This window comes from Acinonyx jubatus, chromosome E1 (genome assembly GCF_027475565.1).
Source record: "Acinonyx jubatus isolate Ajub_Pintada_27869175 chromosome E1, VMU_Ajub_asm_v1.0, whole genome shotgun sequence".
Lineage (NCBI taxonomy): Eukaryota > Metazoa > Chordata > Mammalia > Carnivora > Felidae > Acinonyx > Acinonyx jubatus.
Window position 1 is genome coordinate 54,396,315 of NC_069397.1, and position 19,173 is coordinate 54,415,487.

Genomic DNA, 19,173 nt, shown 5'->3' on the forward strand with positions numbered 1-19,173 from the left:
ATACAGCCCACTTAAATAATAATTTTTTTTAATCTTAAAAAAAAATAAAAGAGAGAGAGGTGCCTGAGTGTCTCAGTCTGTTAAGCCTCTGACTTCGGCTCAGGTCATGATCTCATGGTTCACGAGTTCAATCCCTGCGTCTGCTTCTGTGCTGACAGCTCGGGGCCCAGAGCCTGCTTCGCATTCTGTCTCCCTCTCTCCCTGTCCCTTCCCTGCTCACACTCTGTTTCTCTCTCTCTCTCTCAAAATAAACATTAAAAAAAGAAGAAGTGTAATCAACATTCAGGCCATTTCCAGTTCGCAGTCACCACCCCAGAGGCCTGGCCCTGGCATCTGCCCCCTTTCTCAGCCTCTGAGCCATTTCCTCATGGCTTTTTCCTCCCCTGCTATCTCCTTCCATCCCTTCCTGCTGTGCTGTCGGAAGCCCTTGTGTTTTTGTGAGGAAAATCTCCACCAGCCTCGGGATCTTCAAAGGACCCTCTTGCTATCTGCTTCCTTGCTCTAAGGAGTGACCTTCCCATTAAATTAAAGGGTCATTTTTCGGGGTGCCTGGGTGGCTCAGTCGGTTGAGTGTCCGACTTCGGCTCAGGTCATGATCTCGCGGTTCGTGGGTTCGAGCCCCATGTCAGGCTCTGTGCTGACGGCTCGGAGCCTGGAGCCTGCTTCGGATTCTGTGTCTCCCTCTCTCTTCTCCACTCATGCTCTGTCTCTCAAAAATGAATACATTTAAAAAAAAATTAAATAAAATAAATAAAGGGTCATTTTTCCCACGGTCCCTGATCAGAAGAAGCACTTCTGCCAAAGCCAAGTACCTCAGGGCTGGGAAACAGCAGCCCCGTTTTCCCTGCTTTTGTGCCTAATTCCAGACCATTCTCTTTTTTCCTCATGAAAATTCCCTTTCAAACAGCATGCCATCTGGCAATCATCTGTGACCCCACATGTTCCAGTCTGCTCCACGCTCTACCATGACCCTGTTTGGATAACCCATCCAATTGCTTAGGCTATTCTTGCTTTTTCCCCCTTAAAAGAATTGAGATCTAAGTGGCATACAACATTGTGTAAGTTTAAGGTGTACCCACCCACCCACAGCTTTGGAACTATTTCCTAAAGTTGCATTACCATGGAAAGAGATATACAAGACAGAGAGTTGATCATTTCGCGGTCAGATTGGCCAGCAAAAATATTGTAACCATGTACGATGCAATGCAAAAAAAAAAAAGTATAAACATACAAATTTCACCATAGACTCAGCGTTATTAAATTTTATTATTATATCTAATAGGTGAGAAATGGCACCTGTGTGTTACTTTTATTTATTTATTATTTTAATGTTTATTATTTTGAGAGAGAGAGACAGGAGCAGGGGCAGGGGAACGGGACAGAGAAAGAGGGAGACAGAGAATCCCAAGCAGGCTCTAAACTGTCAGGATGGAGCCCGAGGTGGAGGCTCTAACTCATGAACCGTGAGATCATGACCTGAACTGAAATCGAGAGTCAGATGTTCAACCAACAGAGCCCCCCAGGTGGCCCTGTGTTTGTTTTAAGGTAATGGTCTTTGCTTATTAGTGAGATCGAACCCTTTCCCCCCAAAACTAATTCCTAATATTCAGTTTCTTCTTGTGTAAACTGTCCGCTCACGTCCTTTGATCCTTTGGTCCACCCTTCCAAAGAGCCTGGGAGTGCCTGGAGGTCTGTCTGGAACTTCAGAGCAATAGAGGTACTTAGCGATTGGCAGGATGTGGATCCCGCCATTGATTTCTGACAAAGGACTCTTGATTCTGAATGCGGTGTTTAGCTCAGTGGAGTTAAAAGAATTTCAGCCCAGAGATCTTCGACCATCACCATCTCATGCTGCCACCTTTAAACAAATGATCAGGTGGAAAGGCCAGGAGGAAGGATGTTCTAGCACAGGGGGAGGGGCTTGTTCAAAACCTGCATCAAGTCCTGCGGAGTCACCCATGTTCTCTGACCCAGGTCTCAGATCTGCATCTAAATTTTTTTTTTTTAACGTTTATTTATTCTTGAGACAGAGAGAGACAGAGCATGAACGGGGTAGGGTCAGAGAGAGGGAGACACAGAATCCGAAACAGGCTCCAGGCTCTGAGCTGTCAGCACAGAGCCTGACGTGGGGCTCGAACTCACGGACCATGAGATCATGACCTGAGCCGAAGTCGGACGCCCAACCGACTGAGCCACCCAGGCGCCCCTCAGATCTGCATCTAGATGAAGTGAAGTCTCATAAACAGTCAGAATTGTTTCCTCGGATGGTGCTTCTTTGTTCTGTGCTTTGCTCCAACTGGCTGTTTCAAGGCATCTGGGGCTGAGCAGAAGTACCTTGCCATTAGAACTGATGCCATGTGAGGTCCAGCATGTAGAAACGTAGGTATCATTCGTCCCTTTTTCTCCCCGGACCTTACGTCCCATCAATCACTACCTTTTGCCTAGTCTACCTGCTAAATATCTCTTGCAACATCTACCTCTGGCCACGCCGGCTGGTACCCCCTTAGCACTGGGGCTACGTCGAACAGATTACTGCCAAGCCTTCTCTCTAGGTTTCTCCAAGCTGCTGTTGCTTCTCTTCAATCCGTTCCCCACTCAGCAGCCGAAATGAGTATTTTTATTTTTTTAATTTTTAAAAATATGTTTGTTTATTTAGTTTTGAGAGGTAGAGAGAGCACAAGCAGGGGAGGGGCAGAGAGAGACACAGAAGGGAGACACGGAATCAGAAGCAGGTTCCAGGCTCTGAGCTGTCAGCGCAGAGCCTGACGCAGGGCTCGAATTTGTGAACCGTGAGATCGTGACCTGAGCTGAAGTCAGATGCTTAACCGACTGAGCCACCCAGGCGCCCCCAAAATGAGTATTTTTGTAAATGCCAATTGGACCGTGGTACTCTCTTGTTGTTCAACTCTCTTATTGAAAACCCTCCAAGAGGGGTGCCTGCTTGGCTCAGTCCGTAGAAGAGGGAATTCTTGATCCGGGGCTCGTGAGTTCGAGTCCCACACTGACTGTGGAGATTACTTACCAACCCCCCTACCAAGAAACCATCCATGAGTTTTCCAGAGCCCTTAGAATAAAGTTCAAAACCTGCAGCGTGTTGCAGAAGACCCCGGATGAGCTGCCCCCTGACACCTCTGGCTTTGTCTCCACCATTCCACTCTCCCCCTTCCCTGATCCAGTCATGCAGGAATCCCCTTCAGTTCCTTGGTCTCATATCTTCCTTCCTCAGGGCCTTTACGCCTTCCACCTCTCCCTCTGAGATGCTTGTTTTCATTCCCTTTGTCTGACTAACTTGTCATCCTTCAGATTTCAGCTTCAATGTTACTTCTTCAGGAAAGCCTGCCCCAGCCAACCGAGATGTTAAGATGCCATTAGAGATGCTTGTTTGCAGCACTTTGCACACTTGTGATGAAGTAATTATTTCTTTAACACCTTGTCTCCTCCACTAGAATATTAGCGACTTGAGGGTGGGAGGGTGGGATCCTGTCAGTTTTCTTCACCACCGTATGCCCAGCGTCCAGTTCCGGTCCTGGCACATACAAGGAACTCAGCAAACAATTGGCAGGTAGGTCAACATAGTATGATGTCGTTGGTCAGTTTCAAACTGAGGTTTATTTCGGGCTGATTTAATAACGTTTGAAACATGTTTCTTAAATTCAAATTACACTGAAATGTTCAGCTCGATCTCTGAAATATTCCACAGGGTCGCAAAATGAATGAAGCAGTGATTTTCTGTTGGCTATACGACCTAAGGTGAAGTCACTAGGTGTTACTACTGGCTAGTATAACAGAGACATTGCATCGCAGAAGGAGAAGGAGCTGGGGCGCCTGGGTGGCTCAGTCAGTTGAGCGACCAACTCTTGATTTCGGCTCAGGTCATGATCTCCCGATTGGGGAGACTGAGCTCTATGTCAGGCTCTGTGCTGACAGTGCGGAGCCTGCTTGGGATTCTTTCTCTCCCTCTCTCTTTCTACCCCCCACCTTCTCAAAATCAATAAATAAACATTAAAAAGAAAAGGAGGGGGGAGCCTGGGTGGCTCCATGGTTAAGCATCTGACTTCAGCTCAGGTCATGATCTCACAGTTTGTGGATTTGAGCCCCACGTTGGGCTCTGTGCTGACAGCTCGGAGCCTGGAGCCTGCCTCAGACTCTGTATCTCCCTCTTTCTCTGCCCCTTCCCCACTTGTGCTGTGTCTCTCAAAAATAAAATAAAACATTTAAAAAAAAAAATAAATAAATAAATAAAGGAGAGGGAACTTCCTGCTGGCAGATCCATTAGCTATATGGCAGAGTGTCACATAGGACAGACCATGGAGTATGCAAGGCCTTCATCCTTTCTCCTCTTTTCCCTCTACTGCCTCTCCCCTTTTGTTTTAAGGAGAGAACTATGAGTGTTTATACAGCTGGGGGGAAAGAACTGATAGAAAGGAAGCAACTAAAAACGCAAGAGAGACAGGATAATTGGGCACCAGCTCATTTATTCCACAAGCATCAGATGTCTATGGTTAAACAAAGCCAGGCACTTTGTTAATCGATACTGACACACAGATGAGTAAGACACAGTGCTTGGAATCGAGGGGATCACAGAAAGAGAAATGTCACACAGATAATGCTATTAACTATACGAAACCTAGCAATGGGCATATCCATTCTTTACACAGAATTATATACAAAGAAATGTTAGCTGGCACCCAGAAGTAATCACAAAGCAACTTCAAATATTATTGTATTCTCTTGAGAAAAATGCCAAAGGGGGAATTCCATACATGGTTCATAAGAAACCTTCTTAAACTCCTATTGTTCATTTCTCTTTCCCTCCTCCTGTCTGTTAAGGAGGACTCTGTCTTTACCTATTAGGTTCCCAGATCATTGCACAGTATTGAATAATAGGGGAAGGCATTTTACCTATTCACCTAAGGTATTTCTTTAAAAAAAAAAATTTTTTTTTTTAGTGTTTATTTTTGAGAGAGACAGAGAGAGAGAGAGAGAGACAGACAGACAGACAGACAGAAGCAGAGCATGAGCAGAGGAGGGGCAGACACAGAATCCGAAGCAGGTTCCAGGCCCTGAGCTGTAGGCCCAGAACCCAATGTAGGGCTCGAACTTGAGAGAACCATGAAATCATGACCTAGGCCAAAGTCAGATGCTTAACCGACTGAGCACCCAGGCACCCCATCTAAGGTATTTCTCACTCTGCCCTAAAGCCTCTCTCTTCCATCGCTCCAAACTTCTTCCACCTCTTCTAGAATCCACACCACCTTGGCTCTTCTCTTTGCTTGCTCCTCCCCTCTTTTAAAACCGTCTGCTCTCATCAGCTGGTAACTCCTCTTCCTATCCAAACTAAACCAAGTCATTCAAGACTTGGCCCTTCTCAGTCCTACCCTTCCCCTGTTAATCTACTGCTGGGCAATGATCTGGGAACCTAACAAGCACAGACAGAATCCTCCTTAGCAAGCAAGAGGAGAGAAAAGAGACTGGAAATATGCATTATTATTACTGTTACTGTTCTTATGAATTGTAATTTCTTAGTTGAAATATAGCTGAACACTAGTGCATTATTAATATTATTTTCCTGTGGTAAGTGAAGTGATACGGTTATCTAGGGGCATTCGGAACAAACAGAGCAGGACCATCATCATAAAGGACGATAGGGAGTTAGCCAGGAAGAAAGGCGGTAAGAGGCATTTCAGGCACAGTGAACAGGATAAGCTAAGGGCTAGGGACGGCAAATAGCATGTGAGACTGGGGTAGGGGGAGGGACTGAGGATACAGATGGGGAAAGGAAGAGGGGTCTCTTTTTTTTGGAGGCACGTTGAGAAGGAAATAGAAGTAGCTGGAGTAGATGAGAAATGTCCAACTGGAAGGCTTTGGTTTCTTCATCTAGGTTAATTTGGAAGGGAGACAGAGGAGGCTCCAGAACAATGAAGGGTTGGTACAGCTGCCTGATATTGCTAGACAGCCATCAAGACATGACCACTTTGACCTCAGAGCTGCCAAAAGTCTTGCCAGGGTGAACTTAGATTGGGTCCACTGGTATGCTTTGGCTTGAGTGATTTGATTTACTTCTTCAGCAAAGTTTTACGGCTGGGGGTACTGACAGAGGGAATGGTCAGGGGGTAAAAGGAGTATAGCACAGACCCTGAAACTGGTAGGTGCACAGTTCAAGTTTGTTGGGTGATATTCATGAAACACAGTGGAGCAGAGAAACAAGTGTGGCTAGAGGAGACAGGGGTACAAGGTAGAGCAAGGCAGGATGACTGTGTTACACTTGTTAACTTTCCAAATGTAGCCACGTAAACCTTCTGGGATGAGATGGGAAGACATAAGGTATAGGCAATTGGCTAGTTCAATTCAGCAAACATTTACTGGGTACAAGGCTCTGAGTAAAGTGCTGTGGGGACTTCCAGGGTAAGCCGGCTGCCTTCAGGGAGCTTCAGATCTTACAAAAATAATGCTGTACAAAGCATTATTTTTGTAAAGGCGTCAATGGAGACACAAAGAGGCATAGCACTACACAGAATTTCAATGACTAAAAGTCAGGGAAGGCTTTGAGGCAGGGAGCATTGGAGGTGAACTTTCAGGATGTGTGTATATTTGAAGGTTGGCTTTATTGGTAGAAGGGAATCTTTAAAGGGTAGGGAAGCTCTTGGGTTAAAGAGCAGAGAGGTGGGATGGTCTCAGACGCATTTTAAGAATGGAGAATCTGGGGTGCCTGAGTGGCTCAGTTGGTTAAGTATCCAACTCTTATTATTATTTTTTAATTTTAGAGAGGGTGTGGGGGAGAGGGGCAGAGGGAGAGAGAGAGAACCTCAAGCAGTCTCCAAGCTCAGCATGGAGCCCAACTTGGGGCTTGATCCCATGACCCTGGGATCATGACCTGAGTGGAAATTGAGAGTCGGACACTCTACTGACTGAGCCACCCAGGTGTCCCAAACCTCCAACTCTTGATATCAGCTCAGGTCTTCATCTCAGAGTTATGCGTTCAAGCCCCACGTTGGGAGCCTAAAAATGGATGGTGAATCTATGCGGCTGCAGGATTAGATTGGCCTGTGGGGAATTAGCCTGGAAACCTGTATCTGAGTTGATTTATGAGGGGCTTTGAATGTGAAGCAGAGAGATACAGACTTTGTCTATAGGCAAGGATAAACTGCAGAAGATTTTTGTGTGCAGAACTGTAACATGATTCAATCACTGTCTTAAGCAGGGCTAAAACAGTTGAAACACACATGATTAGGTACCAAAAGGATACCTTCTTGAGAAGGGAGATTTTAGTTACATAATTCATTAACAGGGGAAAGGGGCTCTTACTTCCCAGGGCCAGTCATGACCCTCTTCCGATTTTATAAACAGATTGAAAAACAAAACACAAAAAACTCAAGTCTCCAGACTTCCATCTCTGGGAAAACAGAAGTAAATACTGACACAGGCTTGCTTTGTTTTCCCAAGAGAGCTCTCCTAGACGATTTCTCTCATTATCTAGGGGGAAAAAAATTAACTTGTTTTTCCCTTTAGAGTACAGCTGAGCTGAAGGGAAAACTGAAGTATCGCCTTAGATTCTCCAGCTTTGGTTTGGTTGCAGTATTGGTCTCTGAGCCAGGTGTTCACAGCAACAAGAAGGGAGTTTACTTAGAAGAAGTAGGAGACGCGGGTGCTCTGCAAAAGGGCTGATTTTAAAAAGAAAGAAAGAAGGCGGCTGGGGCGGGGCTCTGTCCATCTTTTTTGGATAATTACGTAGGAAAAGTAATTGAGGTGGAAGCCGTGCCCTCGCCTCTAGTCAGGACCTCTGAACTTGAAAGCGCCAGAGCAACATGCCCAAGGATGGACAGGGGTTTCCTACTCTCCCGCCCGCACCGCTCAGCGTTTAATTCCGCCAGGCTCCCAGAGGGACGATTTTAGCTACAGTCTAGCGCGCAGTGCAGCCAATAAGAAGCCAGGAATCTCCACCCGTCTCGGATTTCAACCAATCGGCGCCCAGAACTTTAGCTTGCTAGCGGCGTCCCCGTTGTCCGAGAAAGGAGGCAAGCCCCCTTAGAGTTGCCAGCAACGGACATGGCCGCGGCCCCTGGAGGAGGGGACGTGAAGTGAGGAGGGGGCTGGGAGGGAAGAGGACGCGAGCAAGGAAGACAGCCCCCTGGGCCCCGGTAAGTACGAGAAGGCCAGTGGCCCGAAGCAAGGGGAGCAGGGAAGCAAGGGGGCGTGGGGCTCGGCCTTCGACGTCCTCTGGATTCTCCTCTGGAGAGAGGAGTCTGGGGTCTGCACCCAGGAAATGGCCTCGGGGGATCTCTTCGAAGGGGGAGTCAAGGGACGAGCTCTTGCCTCCAGCTCCTGGCCATTTCCTTTCCCCAGGTGCTCACACTTGTCCTTGGTACTGGCTTGGCCCCTTGGGGGTCCCGCGTCAGATCGAAGCCTCCTGCCAACAAAGAACCCTGCCCCAGGTTTGTGGTGGCTGGGCCCTGGCGCGGGGGGGCTTCCAGCGCCGAAGCCCAGTGTATTTACAGGCCTCTGGGGGCCCACACCCCCAGCCCCAGTTCAGACCGTTGTCCCCGCTGCGCGCGCTCTCTGCTGCTGCCCGGGCCCTCGTGCTGACCGCGTCCCGTGTCCAGGTGGATGGAACCGGATGGGGCTAAACCCTGAGCGGCGACGGTGCAGTTTGAGCATGCCCTGCCTTTTTTTTTTTTTTTTTTCTTTTCTTTTCTTTCCGTCTTTCCAGAAACGTTTAAAGACTCCTTAGAAGCAACTATAGGAACACAGTACTTGCCATCCTTCAAACCGACTGCTGTGCTGTGCCCTCCTTCCCCTGCCGCACACCCCAGAAGTCCAGTCTCGCAGTCCCTCGCGTGCCACGGCGTGAGCCCCTGCCGGGTGCCCGGTGCCAGATGCCAGGGAAACCTTGCCCTTTCATTGGTGTGGAACCACAGGCTGCACTTTGGCGTGTTCGTTGATTTTGGTCACGTGCTGCTACATCCCACCCTCTCTTCCGAGTTTTTGTGTGGCTCTAGGGAAAAAAAAAAAAAAAAGGAGGAAGCCTTGCACTGAAATCTGTTTCCCTTCAGGCATGTAATTTTAGCTTTGGAGATGTTAGTTTTCTCATGCTTTGTTCACACACTCAGCCTCAGTGACATCCTTCAGTTATTCCCCGGGCACCCTTCGACGACGGAAGTGGGGAAGGAGGAGCTGTAATGTTTTTATTTTACAAATGTGGAGAGTAACTTTTGGGAGGGGCAAAAGGGCGGGGCCGAGGTCACCTGGAGCCAGGACTGGAACTCTGAGGTCCAGATGCTTCAGTTCTTTATCCACTACACCAGTTGTTTCCTAGGTGAGATTGAGAAATCAAGTTCCTTAACTTCTCTGAGCTTCTTGCAGGGTGATTGAGGGCCTTAAACGAGAAAGTATACGGAGGATCTCTATCGATAGGTGTATATATAGCATAGGTACCAGCGCTTACTAGGTTGTTAATACATGTTTGCATTTGTTATTTGTAAGTAACCAACAGGTAGTTCACTGGCGGATTTCTTGCATTAATATTTATTGTGGTCTTTCTATATGGGGCCAAATGATTTCAGTGATTCTCAGTTGAGAGAGCAGGAAGGGATGGAGGCAAAGCATCGTAACCTCTTCCTCCATTTTGGCGGAACTGTTGTGTTATTGTAGTGTTACTGACAGGGATATGTCTCATATAAGAACAGTGTAGAGGCAGAAAGACGTTGGGAACCACTGCAGAAGAAATACTACTGTGGTATGTCTCTGTGGTAATCTTGGCAAAAGAAGGGCTGATCTTCGTATTCCAACAGGTGGTTTTAATTTTTTTTTTTTTTTTTAAGCAATGGCACAGATAAGGCACATCATCTGAAGAGTCAAATAAAAATGGTCCATGGGATAAAAAAGTTTGAAAATCACTCTAAAGATCAGAACACATCAGAATGTAGCCTATTATGAACCCTGGAACAGGGGCAGCGTGTTCAAATAAAATCCACAAATTATCTGCAAGTCTTATATTGGCTGCCCTGTTAGCTTTAACATCCTTGCTCACTGGTTCTTTTTGTTAGAACTTCAAATAGAGAAACTGGTGGATATCACGGAGACGCTTCCTTGACCGGGGAGGTGAAGTACAAACCATCCCCTTGATAATCAGCCTCCAAACAATTGAGAGTTAACTGCCCTTGAACTCACCCCCCCCCCACCCCTACCCTGCCCCTTGTTTGTGGTGACCCGACATCAGAAGATTAGACCGGGAGAGCCAGGGCTGGGCGGTGAGATGGAAGAAAACAGAAAGCCCTTCACAATTCTATTTTGAGAAGTTGCTAGGGAGTGCCAGCTCCAAGTGTTGAGAACCAGCCTTTTGGAAAGTTTAACTCCTGCTGAACTAATGAGAAGTGAAGGTCACAGTACTTTGGTTCTGTCCCACTGCCCTTTCCCTAATGTTGGGCTTGGGAAACAGTGTCTATGAGGAGGGGGAAGGGCGCTAATGTAAATACTACCTAAGCCCAAGGCTTTACTGAACCTTACCTGATGAGTTGAGTCTGAGCTCTTACAATAGTGAGTTGGAAAGACACAAAACCTCTAAACCCATTCCTGGTGTTCCAAGCGAGAAAGTCCCAGGTCACGGTTGGTACTTCTCCACTGGTAAATGTGTGTCAATATTTTTTATCTTGTTATCGTGTCAGTGTTGTTTCCTTGAGAGTGTCTTTCTTTACCTAAAAGCTAGGTTCCTTTAAAAATATTGTTTGAACCCTGGTTTCCAAGCCTGGATTTGTTTCTAGTAGCACAGGTGAGCTAAAGGGTAGGTCAAAGCTGTAACAGGAATGTTTTTCTTCCGGAACTGACGCGCCAGCCAGAATGTGTGGTTTGGTGATCAGGGGTTTGTATAATAATAAGCTTCGCCTGTGGCTGCTGAGACAGTAGTAAACAGTATTGGTCACATGGTGTGGCAAGTAGGGTAAGGGCCAGATTTAAACCCGGCCTGATGCCTGCCTCAAGCTCGACACATCTCACGCTGATTGCTTTGGGTTTCCCTAGCTCCAAAGACCAAAGTGGTGGGGGAGTCAGGGGTGCCCAAGGGAAGGAGACCCTTCCAGGGCTTACAGCAGCCTTTGGGAAACCAGAAATCTCAGTGTAATTATATGAACCCAGTTGTTTTTTCTTTTTAAATGTTTATTTATTTTTGAGAGAGTGAGCAAGAGAGTAGGGGAGGGGCAGAGAAGGAGGATCCAAAGCGGGCTGTGTGCTGACAGTAGAGAGCCAGAGAGCCTGATGCAGGGCTTGAACTCGTGAATCTTGAGATCATGACTTGAGCCGAAGGCCGACACTTAACTGACTGAGCCACCCAGGTGCCCCTGAACCCAGTTTTATTAATTTCAGGATCCTTTAAAAAAGAAATTCATGATAGCAATATTCCTTAGTAGGGAGGTGAACAGAAAAATATTGGGAAGTACTTGGAAAAGATATATACTGGAGAGAAAATCAAAGATGTGTTTAAAAGAGCATAAATATCCCTGAAGTTGACATGGAACTCAAAAGGGGGAGTATTGCTTAGTAACATAAGCCAGATCTAATTGCAAAATCAGAATCAGAAGTTGGTGGGGTTTTTTTTATTGTGATAAAATCGATCATTTTATTTTTTATTTTTTTTAATGTTTATTTTTGAGAGACAGTGCATGTGCACACGTGCACACACATGCATGATTGGGGGAGAGGCAGACAGGGAGAGAGAGAGTCCCAAGCAGGCTCTGCGAGGGGACTTGAACCTGATATGGGACTTGAACCTGAGGCAAAATCAAGAGTTGGATGCTTGGGGCGCCTGGGTGGCTCACTCAGGTGTCTGACTTCAGCTCAGGTTATGATCTCGTGGTCCATGAGTTTGAGCCCCACATCGGGCTCTGTGCTGACAGCTTGGACCCTGGATCCTGCCTCAGATTCTGCATCTCCTTCTCTCTCTGCCCCTCCCCTGCTTGTGCTCTGTCTCTGTCTCTCTCTCTCTCAAAAATAAATAAACATTAAAAAAAATTTTTTTTTAAAAAGAGGAAAGAAATCTAAACCAAAGTCACAAAGATTTTCTTTTATGTACTTTTAGAAATTTTATATTTTTACATTTAGGTGTAGGATCCATTTTTAGTTAGTTTTTGTATATAGTGCAAGCTGTATTTCCAAGTCCTTTTTTTTATCTCAGTGTTCAATTTTTCCAGTATAGTCTGTTGAAAAGACTTTTCTCCACTGAATTGCCTTTGCAGCCTTCTCAAAAATCAATTGACCAAATATATCTGGATCTATTTCTGGATTCTCTATTACCAGGCCAATACCACACTGCCTTGATTGCTCTGGCTTTACAAACCTTGAAGTTGGATGGTGAAAGCCTTCCAAACTTTGTTCTTTTGCGGTAGTCTAATGTGAATGTCTCTTATTACAAGTGGAACTGAGCATCTTTTCATATGTAGAAGCTGCTGGGTTTCTTGATCTCTCAGGGTTAGAAGACATTATAAAAGGTTATTCCTTTCTTATTTGCTCCCTGATGTATTTATTATCTCCATAATTTCCCAGCCTCTGCTTGGATCCTTCCGGTGCTGGGGAGCTCGTTGCCTTTCAGGGCAGACTGTTCCATTTTTTTATACAGTTCTAATTATGTAAAAGATATCACTCATGTTGAGTCCCAGTCTATCCCCCCTGGAGTAAGTCTGGCCCTCCATTCATGTGGCAGCCATTGTGTCCTTCTAGACGGCTCTTACCAAGTGTGCTTTGGCCAAGTGGCTAATCCTTTCCAGCATTTCTCATATCAGAATTTCCTCAACCTTTCTGCTGCTGTCAGAAAGCTCCCCACTTTTGTCAGTGTGCGTGATGGGCAAATGAACAAAATATTCCAGGTGTGCTCTGATAGGTACAAAAATCAGACTTACCTCTCTGTTTTTGGGGGATGTAGCATGTTAATTAATTAACATGTCTGTTAATGCAGCCTAACTGGAATGAGCTTGGGGTGGCCATGTCACCTGTATTGAAATTGCACTTAATTAAGCCACTTAGAGTAGTTTTACACAATAGTTTTTGATGTTTAGTTATTTTTGAGAGAGAGGGGGGGCGGGGGTGGGGGAGGGAGGACAGAGGATCCGAATCAGGCTCCAAGCTATGAGCACAGAGCCTGATGCAGGGCTCGAACTCATGAACTGTGAGATCATGACCTGAGCTGAAATCAGTAGCCGGCCGCTTAATCGACTGAGCCGCCCACGCGCCCCTATACAATAGTTTTTGAACCTCAGCGTAGGACATATCGAATCTATTACAGTTAAATTGAATCTGTTAGGTGCAGCCTGTTGAGATCTTCTTGGATCTTGACTTTTATCTTGTTTCCAGATTTATGCTATCTGAGATTAGCACACCATCTGTTTTCTCACCCAAGTCATTGATAAAAATATTGATTAGGATGCCACCAAGGAGAGAACCCTGAGGCTTGTTATTAAAAACCTCCTTCCAGCTGAACATCAATCCATCAGTTAGTACCCTTTGGGCACAGCTATTCAGCTGAATACAAGTCCCCCGCATTGTGTTTTCTGGGTGTTGGGTATGGCTAGAGTATAAGCAGAGCTAATGAAGATTGTATTGGAAGGGATTAGAAGGACAGCCAACTCCTCAGCTCGCCCTCCGCCTGAACCTTGGGCATCCACTTAGCTCTTTTTGATGCCGGATCTGAACTTGGCACCAGGAAGCATCCGTCCCTTTGTTTCCATGGCTACTATGCTGCCTTTGTCTAGATACTCGTCATGGCAAACCAAAATTACTGTAATTTTCGTCTACCTCTTCTGCCTGTAATTTCTTTCCCTTCCCCCTCTGATCCGTTCTCTACCCTCTTAAAATACTGGGACCTGCTCAGAAACCTTCAGCGACTCCCCAGGGTCACTTTGTTTTGGCCTTCAAGCACCTATGCATTTCAGCTCCTGATTCCCCTCTCTATCTGGCCTTTAATTTCTTCTCTCTTACTTAGGTCTTCTGCTCTAATCGAACAGATCAGATCACCGTCTTTCAAAAAGGCTCTGTCCACTTCTTCCTTGGTGCCTTTGTTGAGACTCCTTGTTCTCCCTCTTCTCACCCTTAAGCTTTCCTGAGTGCACCACTTGGGTCTTGGCTTCTTCCAGGAAGGGATCCCTGGCCCCGCCAGCCCCCATTTGCAATTCTCATTTGGTATTTCAATGCCAGTGTGAATATTTAGTTATGTTTTCTCATAATATTCAAAACCTGGCTATAGTATAAATCCCTCTATGGAAGGGACCATATCTTATACTTTTGTCAAAGCAGGACCATTCCGTACGCTTAGTAAATATATACAGTTATTATGTGCAGTAGGCACTTGATAAATGTTCATTTCCCTCATCAACCCTTCTCTTTTATATCCACCATATCTTGTGTGTGCTAGACATTTTAGAGCTTGGTAGAGCTGATTAGTTGGATCTCAGATCCCACCTTACTTTTTAGAAATGAACTCTACTGGGGCGCCTGGGTGGCGCAGTCGGTTAAGCGTCCGACTTCAGCCAGGTCACGATCTCGCGGTCCGTGAGTTCGAGCCCTGCGTCAGGCTCTGGGCTGATGGCTCAGAGCCTGGAGCCTGTTTCCGATTCTGTGTCTCCCTCTCTCTCTGCCCCTCCCCCGTTCATGCTCTGTCTCTCTCTGTCCCAAAAATAAATAAACGTTGGAAAAAAAAAAAAAAAAAGAAATGAACTCTACTGACGCAATATTTCCACAAGATAGGATGCACCTATTTAAGTATGTAGTTCAAAGAGTTTTGACAAAACTGTACACCCTCATCACTGCCACCCACAATCAAGATATTGAACAAAAGACCCCTGTGCCCTTTGCAGTCTTTCCCTCCCCATGACCCTAGGCAACCCCTTCCCTGCTTATTGTCACCATAGATTAATTTCACCTGTTCTCAATTTTATATAATGGGGTCATATGCTATGTGCTCTTTTGTGCTTCTTTCACTCGGCAAATATTTTTGAGATTCAGCCACATTGTTGTATGTATCAGTCACTCCTCTGTTTGGTCACTCCTTCTGGGCAGAATTCCATTGTATGGATATACCACAGTTCATTCACATGTGAACAGACATTTGGGTTGTTTCCAGTTTTTGGCTATTTTGAATAAAGATGCTATGAACATTTGTATACAGTTCTTTTTGAAGAAGTATGTTTTCATTACTAGGATATATAGTGAATGTATACTTAACTTTCTTAGAAACTGCCAAAATGTTTTCCAGAGTGATTGTACCATGTTACATTCCCATCAACAATTTATGGGTTCATATCCTCACCAACACTAAATATTGTCAGTCTTTTTCATTTTAGGCATTCCAATAGGGTATGTATGGGTATTAATATTGATAAACATGAATATATTAATATAAATTTTAGCATTTAATTATTTAAACATTAAATGTTAATATTGAGTCTTCCAATCTATTAACATGGTATATCTCTCCATTTATTTAGGTCTTGAATTTCTCTCAATAGTGTATAGGCCATATATAATAATTTTTAATGTTTATTTATTTATTTTTGAGAGAGAGAGAGAGAGAACAAGCAGGGGAGGGGCAGAGAGAGAGGGAGACAGAATCTGAAGGAGGCTTCAGGCTCCAAGCTGTCAACAGAGTCCGATGTGGGGCTCAAATCCACAAACTGTGAGATCATGACCTGAGCTGAAGTTGGATGCTTAATTGACTGAGCCAACCAGGGGCCCCTTACATATATATTTTAAAAAGTCATCCCTAAGTATTTTGTGGGGTTTTTTTTTTGGTGCTATTGTAAGTGATATTGAAAGTGTCCTATTTTTCTATATTTCATTATAGCACATACAAATTTAATTTATATTTGTATTTTGTATTTTGACCTGTATCTTGTAACCTTGCACACTTATATGTTCTATTCCTTAGAATTTTTTCATATATTATCTAGCCTTCTGCAAATAAAGACAGTTTCACATATTTCTTTACAATCTTTATGCCTTTCATTTCTTTTCCTTTTTTTTTTTTTTTAAAGTGAGCTCTAGGCTCAGTGTGGGGCTTGAACTCATGACTCCGAGATCAAGAGTTGTATGCTCTACTGACTGAGCCAGCCAGGCACCCCTGTTCTCCTTACTTCTGAGTCTTTATTCTTCATCTAGGTGGCACTTTGTTCATATTTCTTGTTTCTTGGTGATAGTAATGGCAAGTATTTATTAACACCTACCATATGCTAAATACTGTACTAGACCCTTTGCATATAATATTTTATGTAATTCTTGTTCCTTCTTTGTGAAATAGGCATCATTCTATGAACAAGGACCCTGAGGCTCAGAGAGACAAGTAATTTGCCAAGGTGATTTGGCAGTTGATACATGTTGGAGCCAGGATTTGAACCAGGGGTATTTGGCTTTGAAGCCTGTGCTTTCTTTCACATTGGACGAGGGGTAGAACTGGCTCTTTAAGGATCTAGCTGCTGGTTTCAGATCAGGCAGTTGAGGACCATTCTTTCCCAGAATCCCATGTATGGAATGATGGGAAAACAGGGACTCTTAGAAAAATGTCCTGCTCCTGGCTGCCCTCTCTGAACACTGTGGTTCCAGCTGGCCGCAAAGTTATTTCACTCTCGTCGTGTTGGCAGAAGGAGTTAAGCACAATCCCCATCTGGCTTCTGGTGCCTTGTTCTGTGTGGCAACTACCTCATCCAGCCCCTGCTGGGATGGGGCGTATGGGGAGCTTGCTCTGTATGCTGTACTTGTAAACATGGCCTGGGCTGCGTGAGTCAGAGCGGCCTTGGGGAGACGTGGATTCAGCCGCTCAGGATCCCATTTCAGTTGGCTGCCAAGGACCAAATGTCACTGCACTGCGAGGCCACATCCAGTGTCACTGTCTGTCTCTGACCCTCAGGGGCTGGCTCACTCCACTCTGAAAGCCTCGGCTGCAAAGGCAGGCGTAGGGAGAGGCGTGGAAGCACAGACGCGTGAGGTCAGCCCTGGTGCTACCATGAGAGGAATCACACGGGGTCCTAGAGTGGAGTGGGTGACTGCAGAGCCTAGGCCTCCTGGCTGGGGTCCCCTGGACACAGCTTTTTTTTTTTTGTTTTTAGACAGCTCTTTTATGGATCATTTCTCCCGGGCTTCTGACCAGCTCCTCTTAACAAGGCTTTGCTACAGGCCCCAGAAAGAACTGCCCTAGTCAGCAGGTTGGTGCTTACTCCACGAGGAGTCACTGGGCACCAAACCAGATTACTCAGTGGCACCCTACCCAAACACTCCCTGGTCTGAAACCTTTGCAGTGTGCCGGCTGCCAGGATGGATGGGTGACAGTCAGGGGTTGTGTGGGGAGGTAGGGCTAGTCTTCATTTTCCAGATTGCCGTCGAGATCGGATCGCCCGTCTTGGTAGGTGTGTGCCCGGGTGCCCGTTGAACGCTGCCCTATCAGCAAAGCACACGAGAGGTTCGGCTACGTGACACGTGGGCACGTGTGTGTGGACACGTGTGTGGGCATGTATGTGCGGGCATACATGTACGTGGGGGGGGGTGTGTTTGTGGGCATGTGGGGGGGTTCCAGTTACCTTAATGCTCACTTTTATTTATTTATTTGTTAAAAAAAAATTTTTTTTTTAAATCTTAAGTAGGTTCCATGCCCACTGTGGGGCTTGAACTCACGACCCTGATATCAGCAGTTGCATGCTCTACTGACTGAGCCAGCCAGGCGCCCCCTAACTTTTATTTATTCTTAAAATGAATGAATGAATGACTTTCCCTGATTTTTTTTTTTTAAGTGTTTATTTATTTAAGTAATCGCTACACCCAACACGCGGCTCGAATTCAAAACGGAGCCAGCCGGGTATCCCTAATCTTTACTTTCTAAAAAGCTGAGAAATCAACGCTTTTCCTGCTTGCCGGAAGTCTGTGAGTTAGAGTACATGCGGAGCAAAACATAGTGTGCCTCCAAAAATGAGGGCTCACAGAGGGGAAACTTCACCCCTCCGGCGTGGCCTGGGCAGGACCGGCCGGGCTCTGGTGCCCAGGGGTCAAGTCTTTGCCATGTAGTGCTCTGTTGTATAGACGACACCGTCGTGTTTCTCAGTAGCTGCTTGTTCAACAACCTGGACTCACGGGATCTCTTCCGTCTTTCTCCCTAGATGCCATGACTGTGACAGAGTCACTGGGCCTTGTACATGCTGGGGAGGAGCCTTCCTTTTGGGGGTGATCACATTCATCTGGGCATGCCTGCAGTACTCTGGGCCCATGGATCTGAAGGAGAAGCACGTGGTAGGCCATGCTCAGTTCCCTTATGGGTATTGTCTGTGTGCCTCTGTTGGACTCTCCCTACTTGTGTTTGCCTGGGGGGGGGGGGTCCTCACTGGGGAAGGCTTTAAGCCAAAAGTGACAGGGGGTGTGTGGCTCTGAGGATTGGGGTACGGGATGGTGACCCCCCCTGAGAGGGTGCTGTCGCTGGGCTGGGAAGCGCTCCGGGAGCCGGGAGCACAGGACAAGGGGTCGACCAGTTAGCGCAGCGGCATGGGAGCAGGTTTCTGATTTGGGTTGGCGCCAAGCCAGTCTTCCACTTCTTGCCCAGGGGTGTGTAATTTCGTTGGTTTGCTCTTTGTAGGGCTCTGCCCCAACCTGCTGAGCCATGTTGAGTACTGTTGGGCACCCTCTCTGTGGTTAGAGAAGAGCTCCCCAGTCAGACTCCAAACACAGCTGCGTAACCAGCTGGAGGTGAGAGCCAGGAGGCCCAGGCATCTGCGAGGTCGGCCCCCCCCTTCCTCCTCATTGCCTGACGCAGGTACACCTCCCAGCCTCCAGGTACACTGCCTTCTCCTGGCATCGGTCTGCCGTCAATCAGGGTATCCCTCTCCGGTGACGGAGACCACCCCGGCAGAGGTCCTTCCGTCTCTTGCCTGGACTTCTGCCACAGCTTCCCACGGGTCCCTCTGTCTCTGATCTCCTTCCTCCACTTGCTGTCAGACGAAGGTATCCAGAATGCAGAGATGGCCTTTTGTCCCCTCTGCTTAAAAGTCACCAGTGGGTCCACACCACCTGCTGAAACCTTGGGTGTGGTGGGCAGAGCCCTCCGTAATCCACTGCTGCCTGTTGGCCCAGTGTCCCTAGCCTCCCCCGCCGTGGTCTTTAGCACTAGTAATTCTGAATGCTTCGGAGTTTGGGCACACCGTCCACGTTTAAGCTCCTATT

The 19,173-nt window shown here is 46.4% G+C and overlaps 1 protein-coding gene across 14 annotated transcripts in view; it reads left to right on the forward strand.

Annotated features, from left to right (window-relative positions):
- The first annotated feature begins 7,987 nt into the window (after positions 1-7,987).
- The window catches only part of TMEM94 (transmembrane protein 94), a 33,763-nt gene continuing 22,577 nt past the window's right edge, over positions 7,988-19,173 (forward strand). For 9 of the 14 annotated variants that reach the window (XM_027052336.2, XM_027052339.2, XM_027052340.2 and 6 more), the window contains exons 1-3: positions 7,992-8,138; positions 18,120-18,249; positions 18,590-18,699. In XM_027052336.2, coding sequence (XP_026908137.1) covers positions 18,156-18,249; positions 18,590-18,699 — 204 coding nt within the window. In that variant the 5' untranslated portion in view covers positions 7,992-8,138; positions 18,120-18,155. Of the gene's footprint in view, positions 8,139-8,343; positions 8,433-18,119; positions 18,250-18,589; positions 18,700-19,173 lie in introns of all 14 variants that reach the window. The other 5 variants (XM_027052350.2, XM_027052351.2, XM_053212803.1 and 2 more) reach the window with 3 other exon arrangements.